Source organism: Peromyscus californicus, unplaced genomic scaffold (assembly GCF_007827085.1).
Source record: "Peromyscus californicus insignis strain IS unplaced genomic scaffold, ASM782708v3 Scaffold_16__1_contigs__length_79575227, whole genome shotgun sequence".
Taxonomy (NCBI): Eukaryota; Metazoa; Chordata; class Mammalia; order Rodentia; family Cricetidae; genus Peromyscus; species Peromyscus californicus.
Window position 1 is genome coordinate 32,629,594 of NW_026294458.1, and position 19,709 is coordinate 32,649,302.

A 19,709-nucleotide genomic window follows, 5' to 3' on the forward strand; every position below is an offset into this window, starting at 1 on the left:
TTATTCTAGCCTCCTTCCTGACTGCCCACCATATGGCTTTTAAATCAGCGTATGAATACTGAACCTTGCTGAGATAGCCAGATTAGTGAAATATTTGTAACCCACCTGAAAGAACATATATTTTTACTCTTCAGCTTTAATGATTTAGTTGCAAAATAGTTTGATTTTTCTTTTGTCAAATTTACAATTTTCTAATTTTAACTCTATAAAACCAGGTGAAGGATCAAATTAATGATATAAGAATATCTGACATAATGGATGTTTATGAGATGAAACTTTCCACACTGGCCGTGAGTACAAGCTTATTTTAACTGTGTAATGATGTATGCATTAAACAATGGACATTAACAGTGTATTTTCTTCTAGTCGAAAGAGAGCAGGTTACAAGATCTCCTGGAAGCAAAGGCCCTGGCTCTTGCACAGGCTGACAGACTGATCGCTCAGTATCGCTGTCAAAGAACTCAAGCAGAGACCGAGGTCTGTACACTATAGAAATAAAGCATGTCTGATGCTTTCACAGTGAAATAAAAAGCATGTACAGTACTGGTTACAAGTATGTGACTAACACATGTTGAAACTGAGGTGAAATGCCTTGAGCATTTCATGCAAGTAGTTCCTTTTACTTTTAGCTACATTATCATCTCAATTTTCTTTCCTACCTGATTGATGAGTGTCAAAGATCCTCAGAATTATTATATTCTGAGCCCTTTCTTCCTTATTTTTCTGTTGTATAGTTTCAACCATTACTAAAAGTCAATGTTCCCAAGTTAATGGCAAGCAGAGATCTCCCCCCCCCCACCCCCTGCCCCCAGCACTAAATAAACTATGTTGCCAAATTTACTCATTTGGGAAATGCTTGAAATGCTGTATAATCAGTGGTAAAGTACTTACCTTTGGCTTTAAAATACACTTACAGTGTAGTGGTCTGTGTACTGCTTGAGTTTACTGACTTAGAAACCTGGAAATCACCATTTCCCTCTGGTATTATTCACCAGGTTTGGCTGATTAGACTTAACTTTGATATAGTTTTCCTACCTTAAGTCTGTTACTCAGACACACTGCACATTAGTGGTATCTGTGTTTTGTCCCTGTTGCTTTATGGCAGTTCCCAAGGGTATTTCAAGGAGTGCCTCATCCTATCTCCAGTGTTTCAGGGTAGTTGTCATTGTTCTCAGATGTCACTGAAATTCCTTAATTTGACAAAAAATAAAAAAATCTCACTTCACTCCACATCTTCCATATTTTGCCAGTAACTGCAGATAACTGCTTATACTGATTTGCATTTTGGTAGAACTTAACCGTAGTCTTATATTTTCTTCTTAACTTTGAATTTCCTTAACCCTATTTAGAGCCCCTTTTTTCTTGCTTAATACCTCATCATCTTCAGTTTTCATTTAAGTGCCCGCATCCACAGCCTTCTGTGGTTGTTTTCTTACTCATGTTTGGCTCTCCTTCTGTGCCTCCACCTTGTGCTTGCCTATGAAAATCATATTACCTCCCACCCTTACTTGTGATAGTAAAGACTATTTCTGAATCTCCAAATCCCAATTCTTGGCATATGGTAAGTTCTTTATAAGTTTGATGATTAATGTATTTATGATAATTGCCTTATGGGTTAAAACTTTGTTTAATAATATGAAATTCCTAGCAGATTCACATGGAATGTATTCATTACTTCAATGAATAAATTATAAAATTGTAGGAGTTTGAAAGAGGGATTAAAATCTCTGATAAGTAAAATACTTAAAATATTTTCAGGATAAAGATATCCTAAAAATTAAAAGAAATCTAACTGAAAAGAAGGAGGGAGAAATAAGTGTGTATTCTATCCGTGGATCATGTCTTGTCTGGGTTGCTTTTCCTGTTGCTGAATTAAAATACCTTGACTAAAGCAACTGAAGGAAGAAAGGATTTATTCAAGTGTTCAAGGTGTTAGGAGTGAAGTGACAGGTTACATTGCACGCACAGTCAGGGAGTAGAGTGACAAGCATTCTAATGCTTTGCTCAGTTTCTCCATTTCATGCATTCCTGTAGCCCTTGCAGGAAAAAGGGTCCCTTCCAAAATTGAGATGGGCCTTTCTACATCAATTAACCTAATCAGATAATCCACAGAGACCCATTTCCCAGGTCACTTCAGATTCTATTAAGGTGACAACACTAACCAGCACTTGTATTAAAACAATATAAAAGCATAATTTTCTGCAAAAATAAACCCTCCCTTTTTAGTATTCAAGTGTTTATTTTTAAAAATATAAAAAAAGTTTTAAAAAGAAGTACAAATGTTTAATGTCCTTTTTCCCCCTATATTTTACCATGCTTTTGTTTTGACTGATACATTGACCTTCTAAATTCCAAGAAAGGAAATTAGTAATATTGAAAGAGTTTATTCCTCTCACTTCTCATAGTACCCTTTTACATTGTGTGTCTTTTGGGGCATTTTTAAGACAAAGTGGTAGATAGTATCCATTCCTTAATTACTGCTTATTTAGACTGTGCTCCCTAGTTAATTAATTAATGCCAGCTTAATTTTAAATGTTAGATCAGTATCAATGATGTTAATATCTTATTCTTGATTCTTACCTGAAATGAAGAAACTGATGTATATAAACATAGCAGTTTAGTGTTGATGGCTACCCCTAAAGACTGTGTCCTTTCATCTGAATACTATATGGAAAGTTAATTTTTGTCTTTCAGCTGTATTAATATCTATTATTCTGATCATGCTGAAATTGCTTTTCTCGGAAAAATCTACTAAATTAAAAATTATAATGGTATAGTTTCAGTATTCAAATTTTTGAAAGCCAAAATGCTTCAGAATCTGTAATGTTAGATTGCGGTGGAGCAGTAGGTAAAAGACCTTTGTCACTAATCCTGATAAATTGAGTTCAGTCCCCAGAACACAAATGGTGGAAAGAGAAAACTGACTTCCACAAGTTAGTCTCTGACCTCCACAAATGCACAGTGATATACATGCACTCAGACACACACACACACACACACACACACACACACACACACACACACACACACAAATAAATAAATAAATAAATAAATAAATAAATAAATAAATAAATAAGCATAATGCAATTTTTAAAAGTAACTTTTGGATGAATGCTGTCATGGGTGAAAAATTCTCCACTATGAAACTTTTATGCACAAATTTTTAAAGCAGTACATAAGATTTAAAACAGTACATAAGTACCTTCACATTATGTATATGAGGGATATGTAATATAAATAAATTTTGTGTTTAGATGTGGATTTCATGTATATGTTGTGTATGTGGAATATTCCAAAACTCTGAAGAATCTGAAATAATTCTGATTTTCAACCTGAATCAGATTTGGAAGTAGTTAAGAATATACATGTAACTAATACAGTTTTCTATAGTCCAGCAGATGCTAAATTAGATATTTGGTAGCTCTTTTAAATTGTGTAATTTATCAACAATAATGTGTGCTCATATCACATGTGTGTATTATTTAATACATTCTTTGAAGTTTATTAGACAGTTTTGTTGGTCCAATATCATATAGTGTACTTAAGCTAAGATAACTGGGCACAATAATCCAGTGGAACCACCAGCTGGATATGTGATACATTTTTATCCAAGCATTCTGGCATGATGTTTGTATATGTGATAGTGAAAAAGTACGTGTTTCATTTTCTTTTGAGGCACGAACACTTGCGGGTATGTTAAGAGAAGTTGAGAGAAAAAACGAAGAGCTTAGTGTGTTGCTGAAATCACAACAGCTGGAATCTGAAAGAGCCCAGAGTGATATTGAGCATCTCTTTCAACATAGTAGGAAGTTAGAGTCTGTGGCTGAAGAACATGAAATATTGACAAAGTCCTACATGGAACTTGTTCAAAGGTAAATTAAGTAAAAGTCTCTGTGTAAAGTTAGAACCTAAGTGAACATGCCACATTTCCTCAACCCTAAATTAATTTTTAAAAGTATTTCTTAAATTGTCATGACACCGCAAAATATGTAATTCTTAAGAGATTTAAGAGTGCCTAAACCTGAGCTGAATAAGAACAACAATAGACATGTCAAAGTGCATAGGGAAAAGACCTAAGGCCTCAACCCTACACAAAGAACTGCAGGCAACTAAGGAATACTGGTAGCAAGAGAAATAGTCTAGTCTAGAGAAGGGCAGACCAGTTGTTTTTCTGATACCAAATGGTTAGCCCTGCAAATATATAACTAATATTACACAGAGCAACAGTCTCTATGTATTTTTAGAGTCACAGGTTATCTGGGAAGTAAGCTGCTCACAGACAAGTTTGTCGTTTTGATCACTGACTGATCACTATGGCCTGGAACAAGTAGTGCTTGATAGTGAAGCGCTGCTGCTCTAACAGTTATTGAATGAGGGGCCAGCAAGATGGCTCAGTGTATAATGGCACTTGCCACCAAGCCTGGCGACCCAAGTGTGACCCCCAGAATACATATGATGGAAGGAGAGAGCCGATGTACTCAGACATTCACACACTCACATCATAGTACACATGTACCCCCTCCTGCACACACACATAATCCAAATGTAGTTGTAAAGGAATTATTGAATGAACTTAATTGTCATAATTATTATTGATATTAGAACAGACTGGTCATTTCAGCAAGTCAAAATTAGTTAAATATTGGGAATTTCATGTCATTTTACCTAATACCACAGAAATTTGAGTTACTACTTAAGTTGCCTTTTATTATCATTGAGTATAGTTTACTGTGCTATGCAGTGAGCTCTTTAGGTAAATTGTGTAGTGAAAGAGCATAAGCATTTATAATTTTTTTTTTTTTTTTTTTTTTTTTTTTTTGGTTTTTCGAGACAGGGTTTCTCTGTGTAGCTTTGCGCCTTTCCTGGAACTCGCTTTGGAGACCAGGCTGGCCTCGAACTCACAGAGATCCACCTGGCTCTGCCTCCCGAGTGCTGGGATTAAAGGCATGCGCCACCACCGCCCGGCGAGCATTTATAATTTTAACAGGCATTTCCAGGTCCCCATGCTGCTTTCCTCTGACACTGAGACACTTCCTTGTCTTTTTAGAAATGAGACTACTGAAAAGAAGAATACCGACTTACAGACTACTTGTGAGTCCCTGAATAAACAGATTGAGACAGTGAAAAAGTTGAATGAAACACTCAAGCAACAAAATGAAAAGTAAAATCCTCTAATTCTATATTCTAATTATTTGTCATTTTGGAAAGACAATGATTCTCTTTCTACATAGAATATTGTTTTTTATTGATAGCTAGTAGGTAGACCTTTCTTCTTTTAGATTACAATATAAATTTGTCAGATTTATAAGTAATTAAAACTTTTACTTAATACTTTTGGGGGGTAAAGTAGTACACATAATTTTATTCAATAATTTTTCTTTTATAATTTTAGAACTATTGCTCAGTTGATGGAGAAAGAAGAACAGAGAAAAGAAGTCCAGAGCCAGTTAGTAGACAGAGAATGTAAATTATCACGTAAGTGGCTTTGTTTGAGACACTATCTGTTTTCAGCATGTTTTGCTTTGGAAGAAAATGAGAGCATTGGTTTTAGTTTATTGCTACTATTTACTTTCCTTATTTATTTTAAGGATATTGTTTTCATTATTCTCAACTTTATGTGTATAAGGATAGCTGGAATATATTCACATGAGTACAAGTGGTCATGGAAGAGGTTTTGGATAACTGATTTTCTGCAAAAGCTGCCTGCTCAAAACTACTGAGCCATCTCTTAAGCCCCAACTTCATTTTTTAAATGACTTCCTAAACAACTTCCCTTTTCTTTGAACTTTCATTAAAGCATTTCATTCATTTGATCAAGTAGAAAATGTAGTGGGTATTTTTCTTCAACTCTATGAATTACAAGAAATAATAGCCCTTTTTAAAATAAAATTTTTATCATAACAGTAGGTGGCAGCACTGGATAACTTAGAGTTACAAGTCTGTAAATGCTGTCATCTGTAAAATGACCATTGTTGTTCTGAGTCACCTTCCTTACTACACAGAGACCAAGCCCTCTTTATTTGCCATGTTTTGTGATCTCTGTTTTCCAGTAACCCTTAAGCTCTGCATGTCCAGTCCCATCCCCATCCTGTCCTCATTCCACACCCGCCCCCTTCTTGCCATGCTTGTTTAGAACAGAGGAAGTGGGGAAAGACATAAAGACTTGCTCTTTTATATACAATACTGGTAAAAAGGAATTTGGGGGTGTTTTGCTTTATTTATTCTTTACATTTATTTTGTGGAGGATAGGGGTTGCCTATGTGGTAGGTTCCAGAGGTTAATTCAGGTGATGGTAAGCACTTTTATCTTCTGAGCCATCTCTCCCCTTGAAGTATTTTTTTTTAAGTCAGTAACATTTCCAACAAGCTATTTGATTGTCTTCCTCATCTTTTTCTTTTCCTTTTATAGTAGCTACTTAAGTGCATGACTTTTTGTGTGTTTGTTTTTAGATTTGCATAAAAAAGCAAAGTCCCAAGAAGAAAAGATTAATGTTTTACAAAAAGAAAAGGAAGATAAGCAGGAAACCATTGATATCCTTAGGAAAGAATTAAGCAGAACAGAACAGATAAGAAAAGAGTTGAGTATTAAGGTAAGAAAGACTCTTCAGTTTTCATTGCAGGAAAATGAAAAAAAAATTTTTTTTTTTTTAATGGAATGAACATGTGTAGATGTCTTAGTTAGGGTTTCTATTGCTGTGAATACACTCCATGACCAAGGCAACTCTTATAAAGGAAAGCATTTAATTGGGGCTGGCTTACAGTTCAGAGGTTCAGTTCATTATCATCATGGCAGGACACAGGCAGACATGGTGCTGGAGAGACAGAGAGTGAGACACTGGGCCTGGTTTGAGCTTTTGAGACCTCAAGCCCCCGCTCTCCAGTGACACACACTTCCTCCAACAGAGCCAAACCTACTCCAACAAGGCCACGCCTCCTAGTAGTACTTCTTCCTGTGAGTCTATGCGGGCCATTTTCATTCAAGCCACCACAGTAGGTTAATGTTCTGGTTCTTTAGTAATTTAAAGTCATTAAAGATTTCTTAAGTGCATATTTATAGCTTTTAAGTGTGTAGAGAACATAGAAAGGGTTCATAGGTCTTCATGCAGGTAGCTTTATATAGGTTGATAGCTCTGTTTTTACTTACACAAGTGGTAAGGAATGTATATTTGTTAAGAGCCTTATAATTTGCAGAGAACTCCTAAAAATATTTTGTTGATTATCTTCTCTGACAAATATAAATATCAAATATTAACACTTGTAACTTACTGATGAGGAAATGGAGTCTGAAGTTATATATAATTCAGGTAATAGGCATATATTGTGAATTTTAATCTATTCTTTATATATGATTGTGAGTTAGCTATGAATTGTGCTTTCTAGCCCATTTACTGCCAGGAAGATAAGAATAGCCCAACTTCAAGACTAACTATTCCAGAACAACTATAGCATAAGGGGCATTAAACATGATGGAATATTTATAGCTTGGGGGGGTATCTGCATTAATCTGGTTATTTTTTAAGTACTATTTAGTATGTACTTTTTTTGCAAAAAAATATTGTAGCTGCTGTTCTGGCTTTGTGTGTGTGTGTGTGTGTGTGTGTGTGTGTGTGTGTGTGTGTGTGTGCCTGTGTCTGTGTCTGTGTCTGTGTATGACTCAGGTCTCGCTTTGTAGCCCAGGCTGGCCTCAAACTTACTATATAAACAATCTTGCCTTTAACATACAGAAATCCACCTGCCTCTAGAGTACTGGCTATCATCATTGGCTTTAAAAGATAATTTAAAAGTTCCAGTTTCTATTAATTTATCTTAAATTTCACTATGTAATTTAATTAAAATATAATATATGTAATTTGTCCTAAAGTGATTCTTACAAGTAAAGAATAAAAGACATTTAAAATATCTCAGGTGAAAAAAACATTCTGTCCTGTTTATTCTCTATTTCTTCTTCCTTCCTTCCTTCTTAGGCTTCCTCCCTAGAAGTGCAGAAGGCTCAGTTAGAAGGTCGTTTGGAAGAGAAGGAGTCTTTGGTGAAACTTCAGCAGGACGAGTTGAACAAACATTCTCACATGATAGCAATGATCCACAGTTTAAGTGGTGGAAAACTAAGCCCAGAAACTGTGAATCTCAGTATATAAACATTGTGGCTTTGGGGAATTTGCAAATGAGTACTTTTGATGTATTTATATATTGGAGGTGGCAGTAAATGGAGGAAATTGTGACTCCAAAACAGTTATCATTTGCTTACTATCTATTAACTTAGTAAAATTCCTAATTTGATACATGTTTTATTTGGCCTTTGAAATATTAATTTTTAGATTCTATGATTTGGTTTCTCTAATGTTTGCTCTTACATGTCTTGTGTATTCTCATTTATGATTATATTCATGGATTATTTTATATCAACCATGAGTCCATTTTCATAAATGTGTAAACATGTTTGAGTGGACACATAGACTATGAGTGCTACAATGTCATCTTTTGGGACTGTCATAATAAATATGGTCTGTCATTGACTAAAATGTCATCATCACAAAGTGATATATTTGTTGAACTTTCTTGATAGAACAGTTTTGAAGATGAATCAGTTAAGATCAATTGGTAAAAAAAGAAACTGATACTAAGTTAATTTCTCTCTAAAGTTAACACAAAATAGTAGATTGAAAGGAGTTTCTATTACAGCATTTAAAATAAAATAATGTAAAGCCTAAACTCTGAATTTGAAAACAATGCAGTAGTTACCAGAAATAATGTTTAAAAATTGGGAAGTGCCCATTGTATTAAATGATTACATAGTCGCTTAAAATTAATGATTTGTAGAATTATTTGCAGCTTTCTTCAGTTCTTTTGTTTGGCTTTTTTTATTTTACTTTATTTTTTTGTTCCTTGAGACATCTCATATAGTAACCTAAGGTGTATTTAACTCACTCTTCTGTTTTATTTTTGCTGTTGTTTTTAGTTTTGTTGTTTGCTTTTTGAGACACAGTTTCTCTCTAATCCAGGCTGATCTTGAACTCACTATAGAGCCCATGCTGGTCTTAATTCATGGTGATCTCCTGCGTTGGCCTCCAACAGACTGGAATTACAAGTGTGATCCACTATATCCAGCTGTGTTTTCTTTTTAAAACATTAGGTATATTGATGAACCCATTCTCGCTTTCAAGGGTAATTGGATTTCTGTTCTAGCTACTGTCAGAAATGTTATTTCCTGTAGTATACACATTTAATACATAAATAGCTTTTCATTGAGCCATTGACCTTTTTTTTTTTTTTTTTTTTTTTTTTTTTCTGGAGCTGAGGACCAAACCCAGGGCCTTGCGCTTGCTAGGCAAGTACTCTACCACTGAGCTAAATCCCCAGCCCGAGCCATTGACTTTTAAAGCAAAAGTTAAATATCCTTATTTAGGTATTTCAGTCACACAAGGGATTTTTTTTAGCACTTTTCACTTGAATAAAATGTTGAGTGTGATGTGCTTAAGAAAACATTTTAGATCAGTACTGTAGTTTCAGTTACAATGGCAAACTTTTATCTGAAAAAATAGAAATAGTGATATATAAGTTTTAAAATGCACACGATTCTGAGTTGATGAAATCTTGTATTTTCCTGCTCTATTTTGGATCAAGAATAATCTCTTTATCCATCATGTCTCTACTGCATAGTCTACCTGCAATTTGGCTACTTACTAGTTAACTCAGTTATCAAATCATGTTTTCAAGTATTATAATGCTGTATTCAACTAACCCTTGTTTTGTAGTACTTAATAATGGCTCCAAAACATGCAAAAGCAGTCAGTTTGGATGTAACTACTATCTATCATAATTAAAGGAAGTAGGATAGGTATAATTATATTTTGAGATCAATACTATAATTAAATAACTAATTACAGCACCTTTTTATAATTACCATTTTTAATTATTGTCGATTGTTATTTCCTTGAAGTACCTAATTTATAAATTAAGCTTTGTAGCTAGGTATATTAGTGTATGCCTTCAACTCTCTTACTTTTAAAACAGAGACAGGTGGATCCTGAGTTCAAGGTCATTTGAGCTGCACAGTGAAGTCTTAGTTTACATACGGATGAAACCATAGGGTTTGGTAGAACAGGAATTAGTTAAATTTTATAATATGTATCATAGGAAGAATCATAGTACATATAGAATTCAGTACTATCTCTGGTTCAGGGCATCTATGAGAGTTTTAGAGTATTTCTTCAGGTGAATGGGGACTGCTGTACTCCACTACATTCCTAGTAGCCTTTCACAAAGTGCAGTCATTTCCGTCTTTCCTCTCTGAAGGAAAAGCATCTTTCATCACTTTCTTTTGTTTCTTGTAGCACATGTCTTATCATTCCTATTGTTCTTTTCAACACTTAGTATATTGGGTACTTTTCTGCTTGTGATTTTGTTTCTGATTCTATGTACCTCAGATTTTAAAAGCCAAAGTTTATATTTAAGTATTTTTTTTCTTTTCTAAAAAGGTTTTAGTTAGGTTCACACTATTTTATCATAGTAGAGGATTTAGAGATGATTGGTATATGTATACCATGTCTCAAGAAAAAAACAAACTTTAGAAATTTATCAGTAGTATTATTACTCAGATCTGCTTAAATTTCTTGGGGGATAGGTTTTCTAAAATACATGCTATCATATTTCCTTTTACTATTTGTACTTACAACTTGCATAAATAATGTTCTTTTGATTGATTAAAGTTTATTCTAAGCTGTTCATTAATTTAATATGAGGATACAAAGATAGAAAGGTAATGTATCTTAGGAAATCAGATTTACGTTTTCTCTTCACATGATTTTGCCTATATATTGTAGAGTCAAGTTTAATGTTTTTGTGAGATACCTGAGTGTGCAAACAAGGGTCTCTGCATCTGCATCAGTTTAATTGTTCCTTTTCTTGGGCTCTTTTTCCTTCTGTTTGTTTTACCCTATTCTGATATGTTAGGTTTTGTTCTATCTTATTTTGTATTTTTAGAAGCTTATTTGTTCTCTAATGAGAGACAGGCATGGAGAGGATCTAGATGAAAAGGGGAGGTAGGGAGATTGGGAGGGATAAATATAGTCAGGATATGGTATATGAGAAAATTATCTATTTTCAATAAAAGGAAAAAAATTTGATGTTGAAGATAGTTTGTTTTTAAAAATCATGGTATTTTTGGTATATTATTTTCCTTCCATATTCTCTAGTTTAAGTGTTGTTAAATCATGAGGTATATCACTTTCTTTTGCTTTCTCAATGATTACCAGTAAATATTAAATGTGTATTTCCCTCAATTATAGATTAGTAATCATACATTTTCAGCTTTCACTGAGTTCAAATATAATTCAAGTATTCAAAATAATTACTTTTTTAAATGTGGACAATGTAACTGAATATTTTAGTTATGTAATTTCCCAATGACCCAGTCTTTACAGGGTCTGGCTATTTCAAAAGAAGATGGATAATCCTAGAATACATAACAAAGGCCTTCTAATGTAAATCTGATAAGAAAGTGACATTTTCAAAGTTAATAGAGAAGATTGGATCAGTTTCATTGTTATTAAAAACTAATTTTCCAGAAGCAGCAGCGGATTTGACAATGTGTTACTAGTCAATATGAGTTTACTCTATTATACTTTCTAGACTGACATTTTAAGAGTTATATTTCATCTTAATCTCAACAATACAAAATGATCTAATATATTAGTCTATCTAGCCTTATCCTTTTCTTCATTTTCAAATATGACAGCTGATGAATAAGCCCTAGGAAAAAACAATAATGGTCATGTTCAATTAAGCAAGGTTTTAATATACCCCCAAGTCTAGGTAATAATCTGTATAATGCATAGAAATGATTCAAAGAGAATAGTGAATCCAAGCTCTTTGTGTTAAATATTGTTAAAGCTCATTTTGTATTTAAAGAAATGTACCCCATGACTTAAATACAAAGTAATACATGGTCAAAATACGTGATCAAAATGTTATGCATAGTTTTTGCTTATAGGGCTTTATTTAGCTATATCTGTATATTTATATTTATTTAGTTTATTTTTTTACTTATAGGGATTCATTATTTAGACACTAAAATTTAGCCACAGCAGTATTCATATACCAACACTGTTATGGCAAAAATTTTAAATAATGCCTTAGTTAGGGTTTCTATTGCTGTGAAGAGACACCATGACCACAGCAACTCTTATAAAGGAAAACAACATTTAATGGGGTGGCTTACAGATTCATAGGTTCAGTTCATTATCATGATAGTAGGACATGGTGGCATGCAGATAGAAATGGTGCTGGAAAAAGGAACATATTGATATGCAGGCAACAGGAAGTGGTCTGAGACACTGGGTGTGGCTTGAGCATATATTAGTCTTCAAAGCCTGCCTCTACAGGGACACAGTTCCTCCAGGAAGATCACACCTACTCCAACAAGGACACACCTCCTATTGGTGCCACTCCCTTTGGGGGCCATTTTCTTTCAACCACCACATTCCATTTGCTGGCCCCCAAAGGCTTGTAGTCATATCATAATGAAAAAATGTATTCAGTCCAACTTCAAAGGTCCCTATAATCTATAACAGTCTCAAACTTGTTTCAAAGTCTAAAAAGTCTTCATTGATATTCATGCAATCTCTTAACTGTAATCTCCTGTAAAATCAAAATGAAAAAAACAGATCATATACTTCCAACATATAATGGCATAGGATATACAGTACCATTCCAAAATGTAGGGAAGGGAGCATAGTAAGGAAATACTGGACCAAAGCAAGACCAAAAACCAGCCAAACTCTGAACTCTGCATCTTCATGTCTGATGTCAAAATGTTCTTCAGATCTCAAACTTGTTTCAGATTTATTGACTGCAACACACTCTCCCTTGGGCTAGTTTCATTCCCTCTTAGCAGGTGTCCCACAACTCTGGCATCTTCAACATCTTGGGTTCTCCAAGGCAATCCAGGCTTCGCCTTCCCAGCTTCACACAATGGCCTCTCTGGGCCTCCATTCAGAAACACCTCTGACACATGCCTGACCTCAGCAGCTTTCCTTATCATGGAGGGAGATTTCATAACCCCTTTCTTCTATCCTTGACTCTAAAGCCAGAATTATGTGACTGAAGCTGCCAAATTCTGCTGCTTGCTGGTACTAGAACATCGCCGCCGCCCCCCCCCCCCCCCATTCAATTAGGTCTTCACCAGTTTTCTGTTTTCAGTGGTTTCCTTCAGTGCCTAAGCTTGACTGTTCTAAAACTGGATCTGTAAACTAGGCTAGTCTTGGACTCGGAAATCTTTTAACTACATAGTCACAAGTTTTCTGTTTTCAGTGGCTACCTTCACTGTCTAAGCTTGGATGTTCTGGAACTTGCCCTGTAGACCAGGCTGGCCTCAAACTCAGAGATCCACCAGCCTCTGCCTCTGTAGTGCTGGGATTAAAGGAGTGCACCATCACTCATGGTTCAAAGACGTTCTTTAATTCCTTCTCACAAGTTGGAAACTTAGCTGGGTAGGATCTTGCCCTGAGGTTACCACTCCCTTTATTCCATTTCTCAATCTGTTTATTATTATGCCCAGATCATGGGGACCCTCAAAAGACCATCACAGAAACCAAATCCCATATGTAAAAGCAAAGCCTTTATTCAAGCAGCTCAAGCTTGGACCCTCCTGTGTCCAACACAGCAGGTATGATTGGAGAGTGCTGAGACTGGGCAGGGTGGGTTTTTTTTTTTTATCATAATAGAGGTTAGAGGTGAGGGGATTTCCAGGGTCCACGACCCTGATTGTCTAGGGGTATCTTGGTAAAGGGGAAATGAGTGTGTTCTTGGGCTAAAGGACACTTGGTGATACCTTACAATGTTTGGAACAGAACATTTGGTATGTCAGTTATTTCCCCTTAGAGGCTGCCTCTCCCTGGGTGGGATCAGCTTATGGCTTTTCCTGAGGACCGGGTGGTACCCCAGGCTTACTTGCCAGTAAGCCTGCCATGTCAACCTGTTTTGGGGACCACCGCATTTATCTCCTGGTGCTCCTTTTCTCCTCAAGTTTTACATTTTGTATTTTTCCTTTCTCAGCTTGCTCCTCATTATAAATCTTCATTAGAATTACCTCTAATAACAACATGACAGAGTCTATATTAGACTGTTTTGAGATCTCTTCTGCCAATGGAGTTAATCCAAAACTCTTCATTTTAGCCTCAGGCAGACTCTTCAGACAAGGGCAAAAAGCAACCACTTTCTGAGAAGCTTCTACACAGCAAAGGACACCATAATTTGGACAAATTGACAGCCTATACAATGGGAAAAGATTTCTTTTACCAACTCCATCTGATTGAGGACAAATGTCCAAAATATATACAGAATTTAAGAAAAATAATCTAAATTAAAATAATCCAATTAAAAAATCCCCTTAACATAATTCTCAATAGAGCAAATACAAATGGCTTAGAAACAAAGAAATGTTCAACATTCTAAGCCATCGGGGAAATGTGGTGTGGATCACATGGCAACCAGTGTTGGTTAAGAAAGATCTAGCATTTCGACATAGATTGTTACGTGCTGTGGGATGGTCTATATGTCAAATGCTCTGATTGGTCAATAAATAAAACACTGATTGGCCAGTGGCCAGGCAGGAAGTATAGGTGGGACTAACAGAGAGGAGAATTGAGAGAACAGGAAGGTGAGAGAGAGACACTGCCAGCCGCTGCCGTGACAAGCAGCATGTGAAGATGCCGGTAAGCCACGAGCCATGTGGCAAGGTGTAGATTTATAGAAATGGATTAATTTAAGATAATAAGAATAGTTAGCAAGAAGCCTGGCACGGCCATACAGTTTGTAAGCAATATAAGTCTTTGTGTTTACTTGGTTGGGTCTGAGCGGCTGTGGGACTGGCAGGTGTCAGAAATTTGTCCTGACCGTGGGCCAGGCAGGAAAACTCTAGCTACAGTTATGCCCAGATTGTGGGGACCCCAAAAGACCACCACAGAGACCAAATCCTGTATGTAAAAGCAAAGAGCCTTTATTCAAGCTTGAGCTTGGACTCTCTGTCTGTCCGATGCAGTGGTGAGAGCAGAGAGCACTGACCCCTGGCAGGGTAGGGTTTTTTATCATAGTAGAGGTTGGGGTGAGGGAATTTCCAGGGTTCAGGAATCTGATTGGTTGACATTTGTCTAGGGGTACCTTGGTGAAAGGAAAATAGGTGTGTGCTAGGCTCAGGGACATCTGGTGATCTTATTTAATCTTATCTAACAGTTGGAATGTTTGGGGTGTCAGGTTCCTCTGGGGTGCTGGCACATCCCTGGGTGGATCCCTAGGTGGTATCAGCTTGTGACTTTTCCTGGATCCAGATGTTGCCTGCCAGTAAGCCTTTCATGGTAGCTGCGTCTGGGCCTCCAAGCCTGTCATGGCAGCTGTGTGGTCAAGCTGTTTTAGACCCCCCACATGGATCACAATTCTCCAACACCCTTTTACTTTGATTTTTAATGATTCTCACTATGTGTTATGCGAGTTCCCTTATGCCTTTCCCTTTGGCAAATTTTGTGTGGGCATTGAAGAATGAAAATATATACAATGGTAGCCTTTTTAAAACAAAATAATTCTTTGGAAAAAATCCCCAAAACCATGGAACCATATAGCATGATAACTCTGCCTACTCCCACACAAGCTAATACAAAGGTGCTAGAAAACTTAGATAAGTAATATATGCTTCAAAAAAAGGTATATTTGATAATCAAGATTTATAAATTCCTAAGGTCTACTTGAGTACACAGTAATATTTGTCTAGCCTCATCTTTGCTCACTTTAAACTTTAGATATTTGGATAAACTAAGCCATACAAAAACTTTAATATTCTCTAATGTAGTGTCTGATTCCTCAAGACAGTCCTTTTCCCAAAGTCAGGCATTTAGATCAAAGTTCCCATTTCCTCAGGGGCTTGAAGAAAGTTCCTGCTTGCTCCAAAGGGAGTCATCCTCCTTATCTCTGGCAAGAGGAACTAGTGGCCCTTCCATTAGCATATGACTGTGGGGTCTATTAACTTGTCAAGGTCAATGCTAGCTTCCCCAATCCCTGATCACAAGCCACACATAGCTCACATGTTCCCTTTCTCCCATTTAATTCTTTGTGCAATTACAGAGTATAAAAGGTATAGCTTTTTTTCAACAAAGCAGCAGTCATCCTGATTCACCCTCAGATCATGTTAGTCTCCTTCCCTCACTGACTCCGCACCTCCTCTTTGGATCTGAACCCTACTGGAGTTAGACACAGGCAGAAATGCAAATCAAAACTACTTTGAGATTTCCTCTTACACCAAACAGAATGGCTAAGATCTATGAAACAAGTGACAGCTCATACTGTCAAGGATTTAGAGTAAGGGAACACTTATCTATTGCTGGTGGGACTTGTATAGCCACTGTGGAAATCATTGTGGTGGTTCTTCAGGAAAATGCAAATTTGATCTACCTCAAGATACAGTTATACCACTCTTGGGCACATATTCAAAAGACACTTTATCCACCTGCCTGTGGTGGTGCATGCCTTTAATCCCAGCACTCAGGAGGCAGAGTCAGGTGCATCTCTGTGAGTTCAAGACCAACCTGGGCTACAGAGTGAGTTCCAGGAAAGGCACAAAGCTACACAGAGAAACTCTGTCTCAAAAAACCAAAAAAAAAAAAAAAAAAAAAAGACACTTCTTCATCCTACCACAAAGAAACTTGCTCAACCACGTTCATTGCTGCTTTTATTCAATTTGAAACAAGCTACATGTCCCTAAAAGATGAATGAATAAAGAAAATGTGGTTCATTTACTCAATTGAGTCTTACTTAGCTGTTAAAAAAAAATGAAATCATGGAATTCATAAGTAAATAGCTGGAACTAGAAAAAAAATCCCTTCTGGGATGTAGTGGTATTTGCTCTGCCCATGACCTTGGGCTATAGGGTCTCAAGGAGGTGGTGCTTCCTGCCATTGTACATGACCTCTTATAAGGGAAGGGAGAAGGGTCACCTTCCCCTTCTCCCTGCTCCTACCTGAGAGGTGGATTCGCTCCCAGTCAGATCAGAGGATGACTTCAACTGTCTACCCTGTTCTACACTCATGAGTGTATTTCCTCAATTTATATCTTAATAAATTCTACTACCTATTTAATAGACTCATATGGATTGATCTTAATACTGGGATTATAGGTGTGTGTTATTTCACCTGACTCAGTTATTTAAAGCTTTAAATAAGATTTTTATTATGTCATTTAGATTTAACTTTAAATAATATTAAGTGATATATAAGCAAAAATTGAGCTCTCTTTTAGGTAACATAACATTTTAATTCATGTATACACTTTGTAATGTTTAAATCTGGGTATACATGTCTTCTCAACATTATTTCTTCATGATAAATGCTTTTAATGTCCTTTCTTCTGGGTTTTTAGAAATATACAATACTTTATCATTATCTATAATGATCCTGCTATTAAGTAGTTAACCCAGTTTCTTTCCCATTGCTGTAAAAAACAGTCTGATTGTGGGGGGCCCAAAACAGCTTGACCACACAGCTGCCATGACATGCTTAGGGGCCCAGACACAGCTGTTGTGACAGGCTTACTGACAGGCAACACCTGGATCCAGGAAAAGCCATAAGCTGACACCACCCAGAGATCCACCCAGGGATGGGCCAGCATCTAAGGGGAAGTACCTGACATCCCAAACATTCCAACCAAGATTAGATAAGATCATCAGATAGCTCTGAGCCTAGCACACACTGATTCTCCTTTTACAGATATCCCTAGACAAATGTCAGCCAATCAGGGTGCTGAACCCTAGAAATCCCCTCACCCCAACCTTTGCTATGATAAAAGCCCTACCCCTCCTGGGCTTGGGACTTTCTGCTCACACCACTGTGTCGGACAGACAGACCAAGCTTGGAGCATGAAATAAAGGCTCTTTGCCTTTACATATGGGATTTGGTCTTCATGGTGGTCTTTTAAGGGTCCCCACAATCTGGGCATAACACTGACCAAAGTAACTTGGGAGAGGAAAATGTGCATTTCAGCTTCCACATTGAGGTCATAATCCATCATTGACAGAAGTCAAGGCAGGAACTCAAGACTGGAGCTTGAAACAGAAACTGTACGGGAATGCTGCTTACTGGCTTGTTATTTGGCTGGGCTCTCTCACATTAATCAGCAATCAAGACACATATCCACAGGCATATGTGACCTGGGCAATTCCTCAGTTAAAGTCCCCTCTTTCCAAGTGATTCTAGATTCCAACAATAAAGACTAACCAGCAGAGTAGCACACCAGAACTTCTAACTCCTATCAGTAACTTACTACCCACAGGCCAATCTTTCCTTTTTCCATCCTTCCTTTGACTCTTCTCAACCTCTGATAACTGCCATCCATACAAGTGACATCATGTAGTACTTGTCTTTCTGTGCCTGGCTAATTTATATAACTAAATGATCTTCTGTTCTTTCTATATTTTTTTCAAGTAGGGTTTTTAAATATCAGATCAATATTTTAGTACGTGTACATTTTCTTTATGTGTTCATTGTATTCAGACTTTTGGGCCACCAGCTCACAAATAATGACACAGAGATTTATTATTAATTATGAAACTTGACCTTAGCTTAGACTTTCACCCAACTAGCTCTTATAACAAATTAACCTGTTTTTTTAATCTACATTCTGCCACATGGCTTGGTTACTTCTCCTCTGTACCCTATGTCTAACTTCTTCAGTGTCTTGCTGGCACCCCTTGTGAGACACCCTCTCAGATGTCTAGAAGTCCTGCTTATTCTGTCTTGCTTAGCTATTGGCCATTCAGCTCTTTATTAAACCAATCACAGTAACACATCTTCACACAGAGCAAACAAATACTCTCCAATATTTCCCCCTTTTGTGTAAATAAAAAGGAAAGGGTTTAACTCTAACAGTAAAACTCTATATAATAAGAACAGTTATCCAGGAACACAACCAGTTGCAGGCCAGCAGGCAGGACTCCTATAGGCAGGCCCAAGTACCATTATCCCCCACTGGACCTTGTAACCTACAAGCCCCAGTCTACCCACAAATCCACCCATCCTCCAAGACCACAGTGGCTCCCTGAGACACAGACTCTGCCAGCCCTGATTGCATGAAGAGTGGCTCCCTGAGACACAGACACCATTTGTACCAATTGCAGGAATAGATGGGTAGACACTAGTGCAAGACTACATTCAACAACACAAAGAGCAATAAGGCACCACCAGAACCTAGTGGTTCTACATCAGCAAGACCTGAACATCCCAATGTAGAAAAATCAGAAGAAATCGATCTGAAAAGTAGCTTTAAGAAGATGATAGAGGCCTTTAAAGAGAAAATGAAAAATTCCCTTAAAAAAATTGAGGAAAAGACAAGCAAAAAATTGGAAGAAAACAATAAATCCCTTAAAGAAAGGCAAGAAAACCAAGAGAAAGCAATTAAACAGGTGAAGGAAACAGTTCAAGACCTGAGAGTTGACATAGAAGCAATGAAGAAGACACAAACTGAGGGAATGCTGGAAATAGAAAATCTGAGTAAATGAACAGGAACTACAGGTGCAAGCATAACCAACAGAATACAAGAGATGGAAGAGAGAATCTCTGGTGTGGAGGATAGAGGAAATAGATTTGTCAGTCAAAGAAAATACTAAAGCCAAAAAAGTCATAACACAAAACATCCAGGAAATCTCGGACACCATGAAAAAGCAAAACCTAGGAA

At 36.7% G+C, this 19,709-nt stretch overlaps 1 protein-coding gene across 2 annotated transcripts in view; it reads left to right on the forward strand.

The window, feature by feature from the left end:
- Cip2a (cellular inhibitor of PP2A) overlaps positions 1-11,129 on the forward strand; it is a 35,703-nt gene extending 24,574 nt beyond the window's left edge. For both annotated transcript variants that reach the window (XM_052740837.1, XM_052740838.1), the window contains 7 exons: positions 216-290; positions 367-477; positions 3,676-3,872; positions 5,048-5,161; positions 5,393-5,475; positions 6,450-6,589; positions 7,964-11,129. In XM_052740837.1, the coding sequence (XP_052596797.1) occupies positions 216-290; positions 367-477; positions 3,676-3,872; positions 5,048-5,161; positions 5,393-5,475; positions 6,450-6,589; positions 7,964-8,134 (891 nt within the window). In that variant the 3' untranslated portion in view covers positions 8,135-11,129. The remainder of the gene's footprint in view (positions 1-215; positions 291-366; positions 478-3,675; positions 3,873-5,047; positions 5,162-5,392; positions 5,476-6,449; positions 6,590-7,963) is intronic.
- The last annotated feature ends 8,580 nt before the right edge of the window (positions 11,130-19,709 follow it).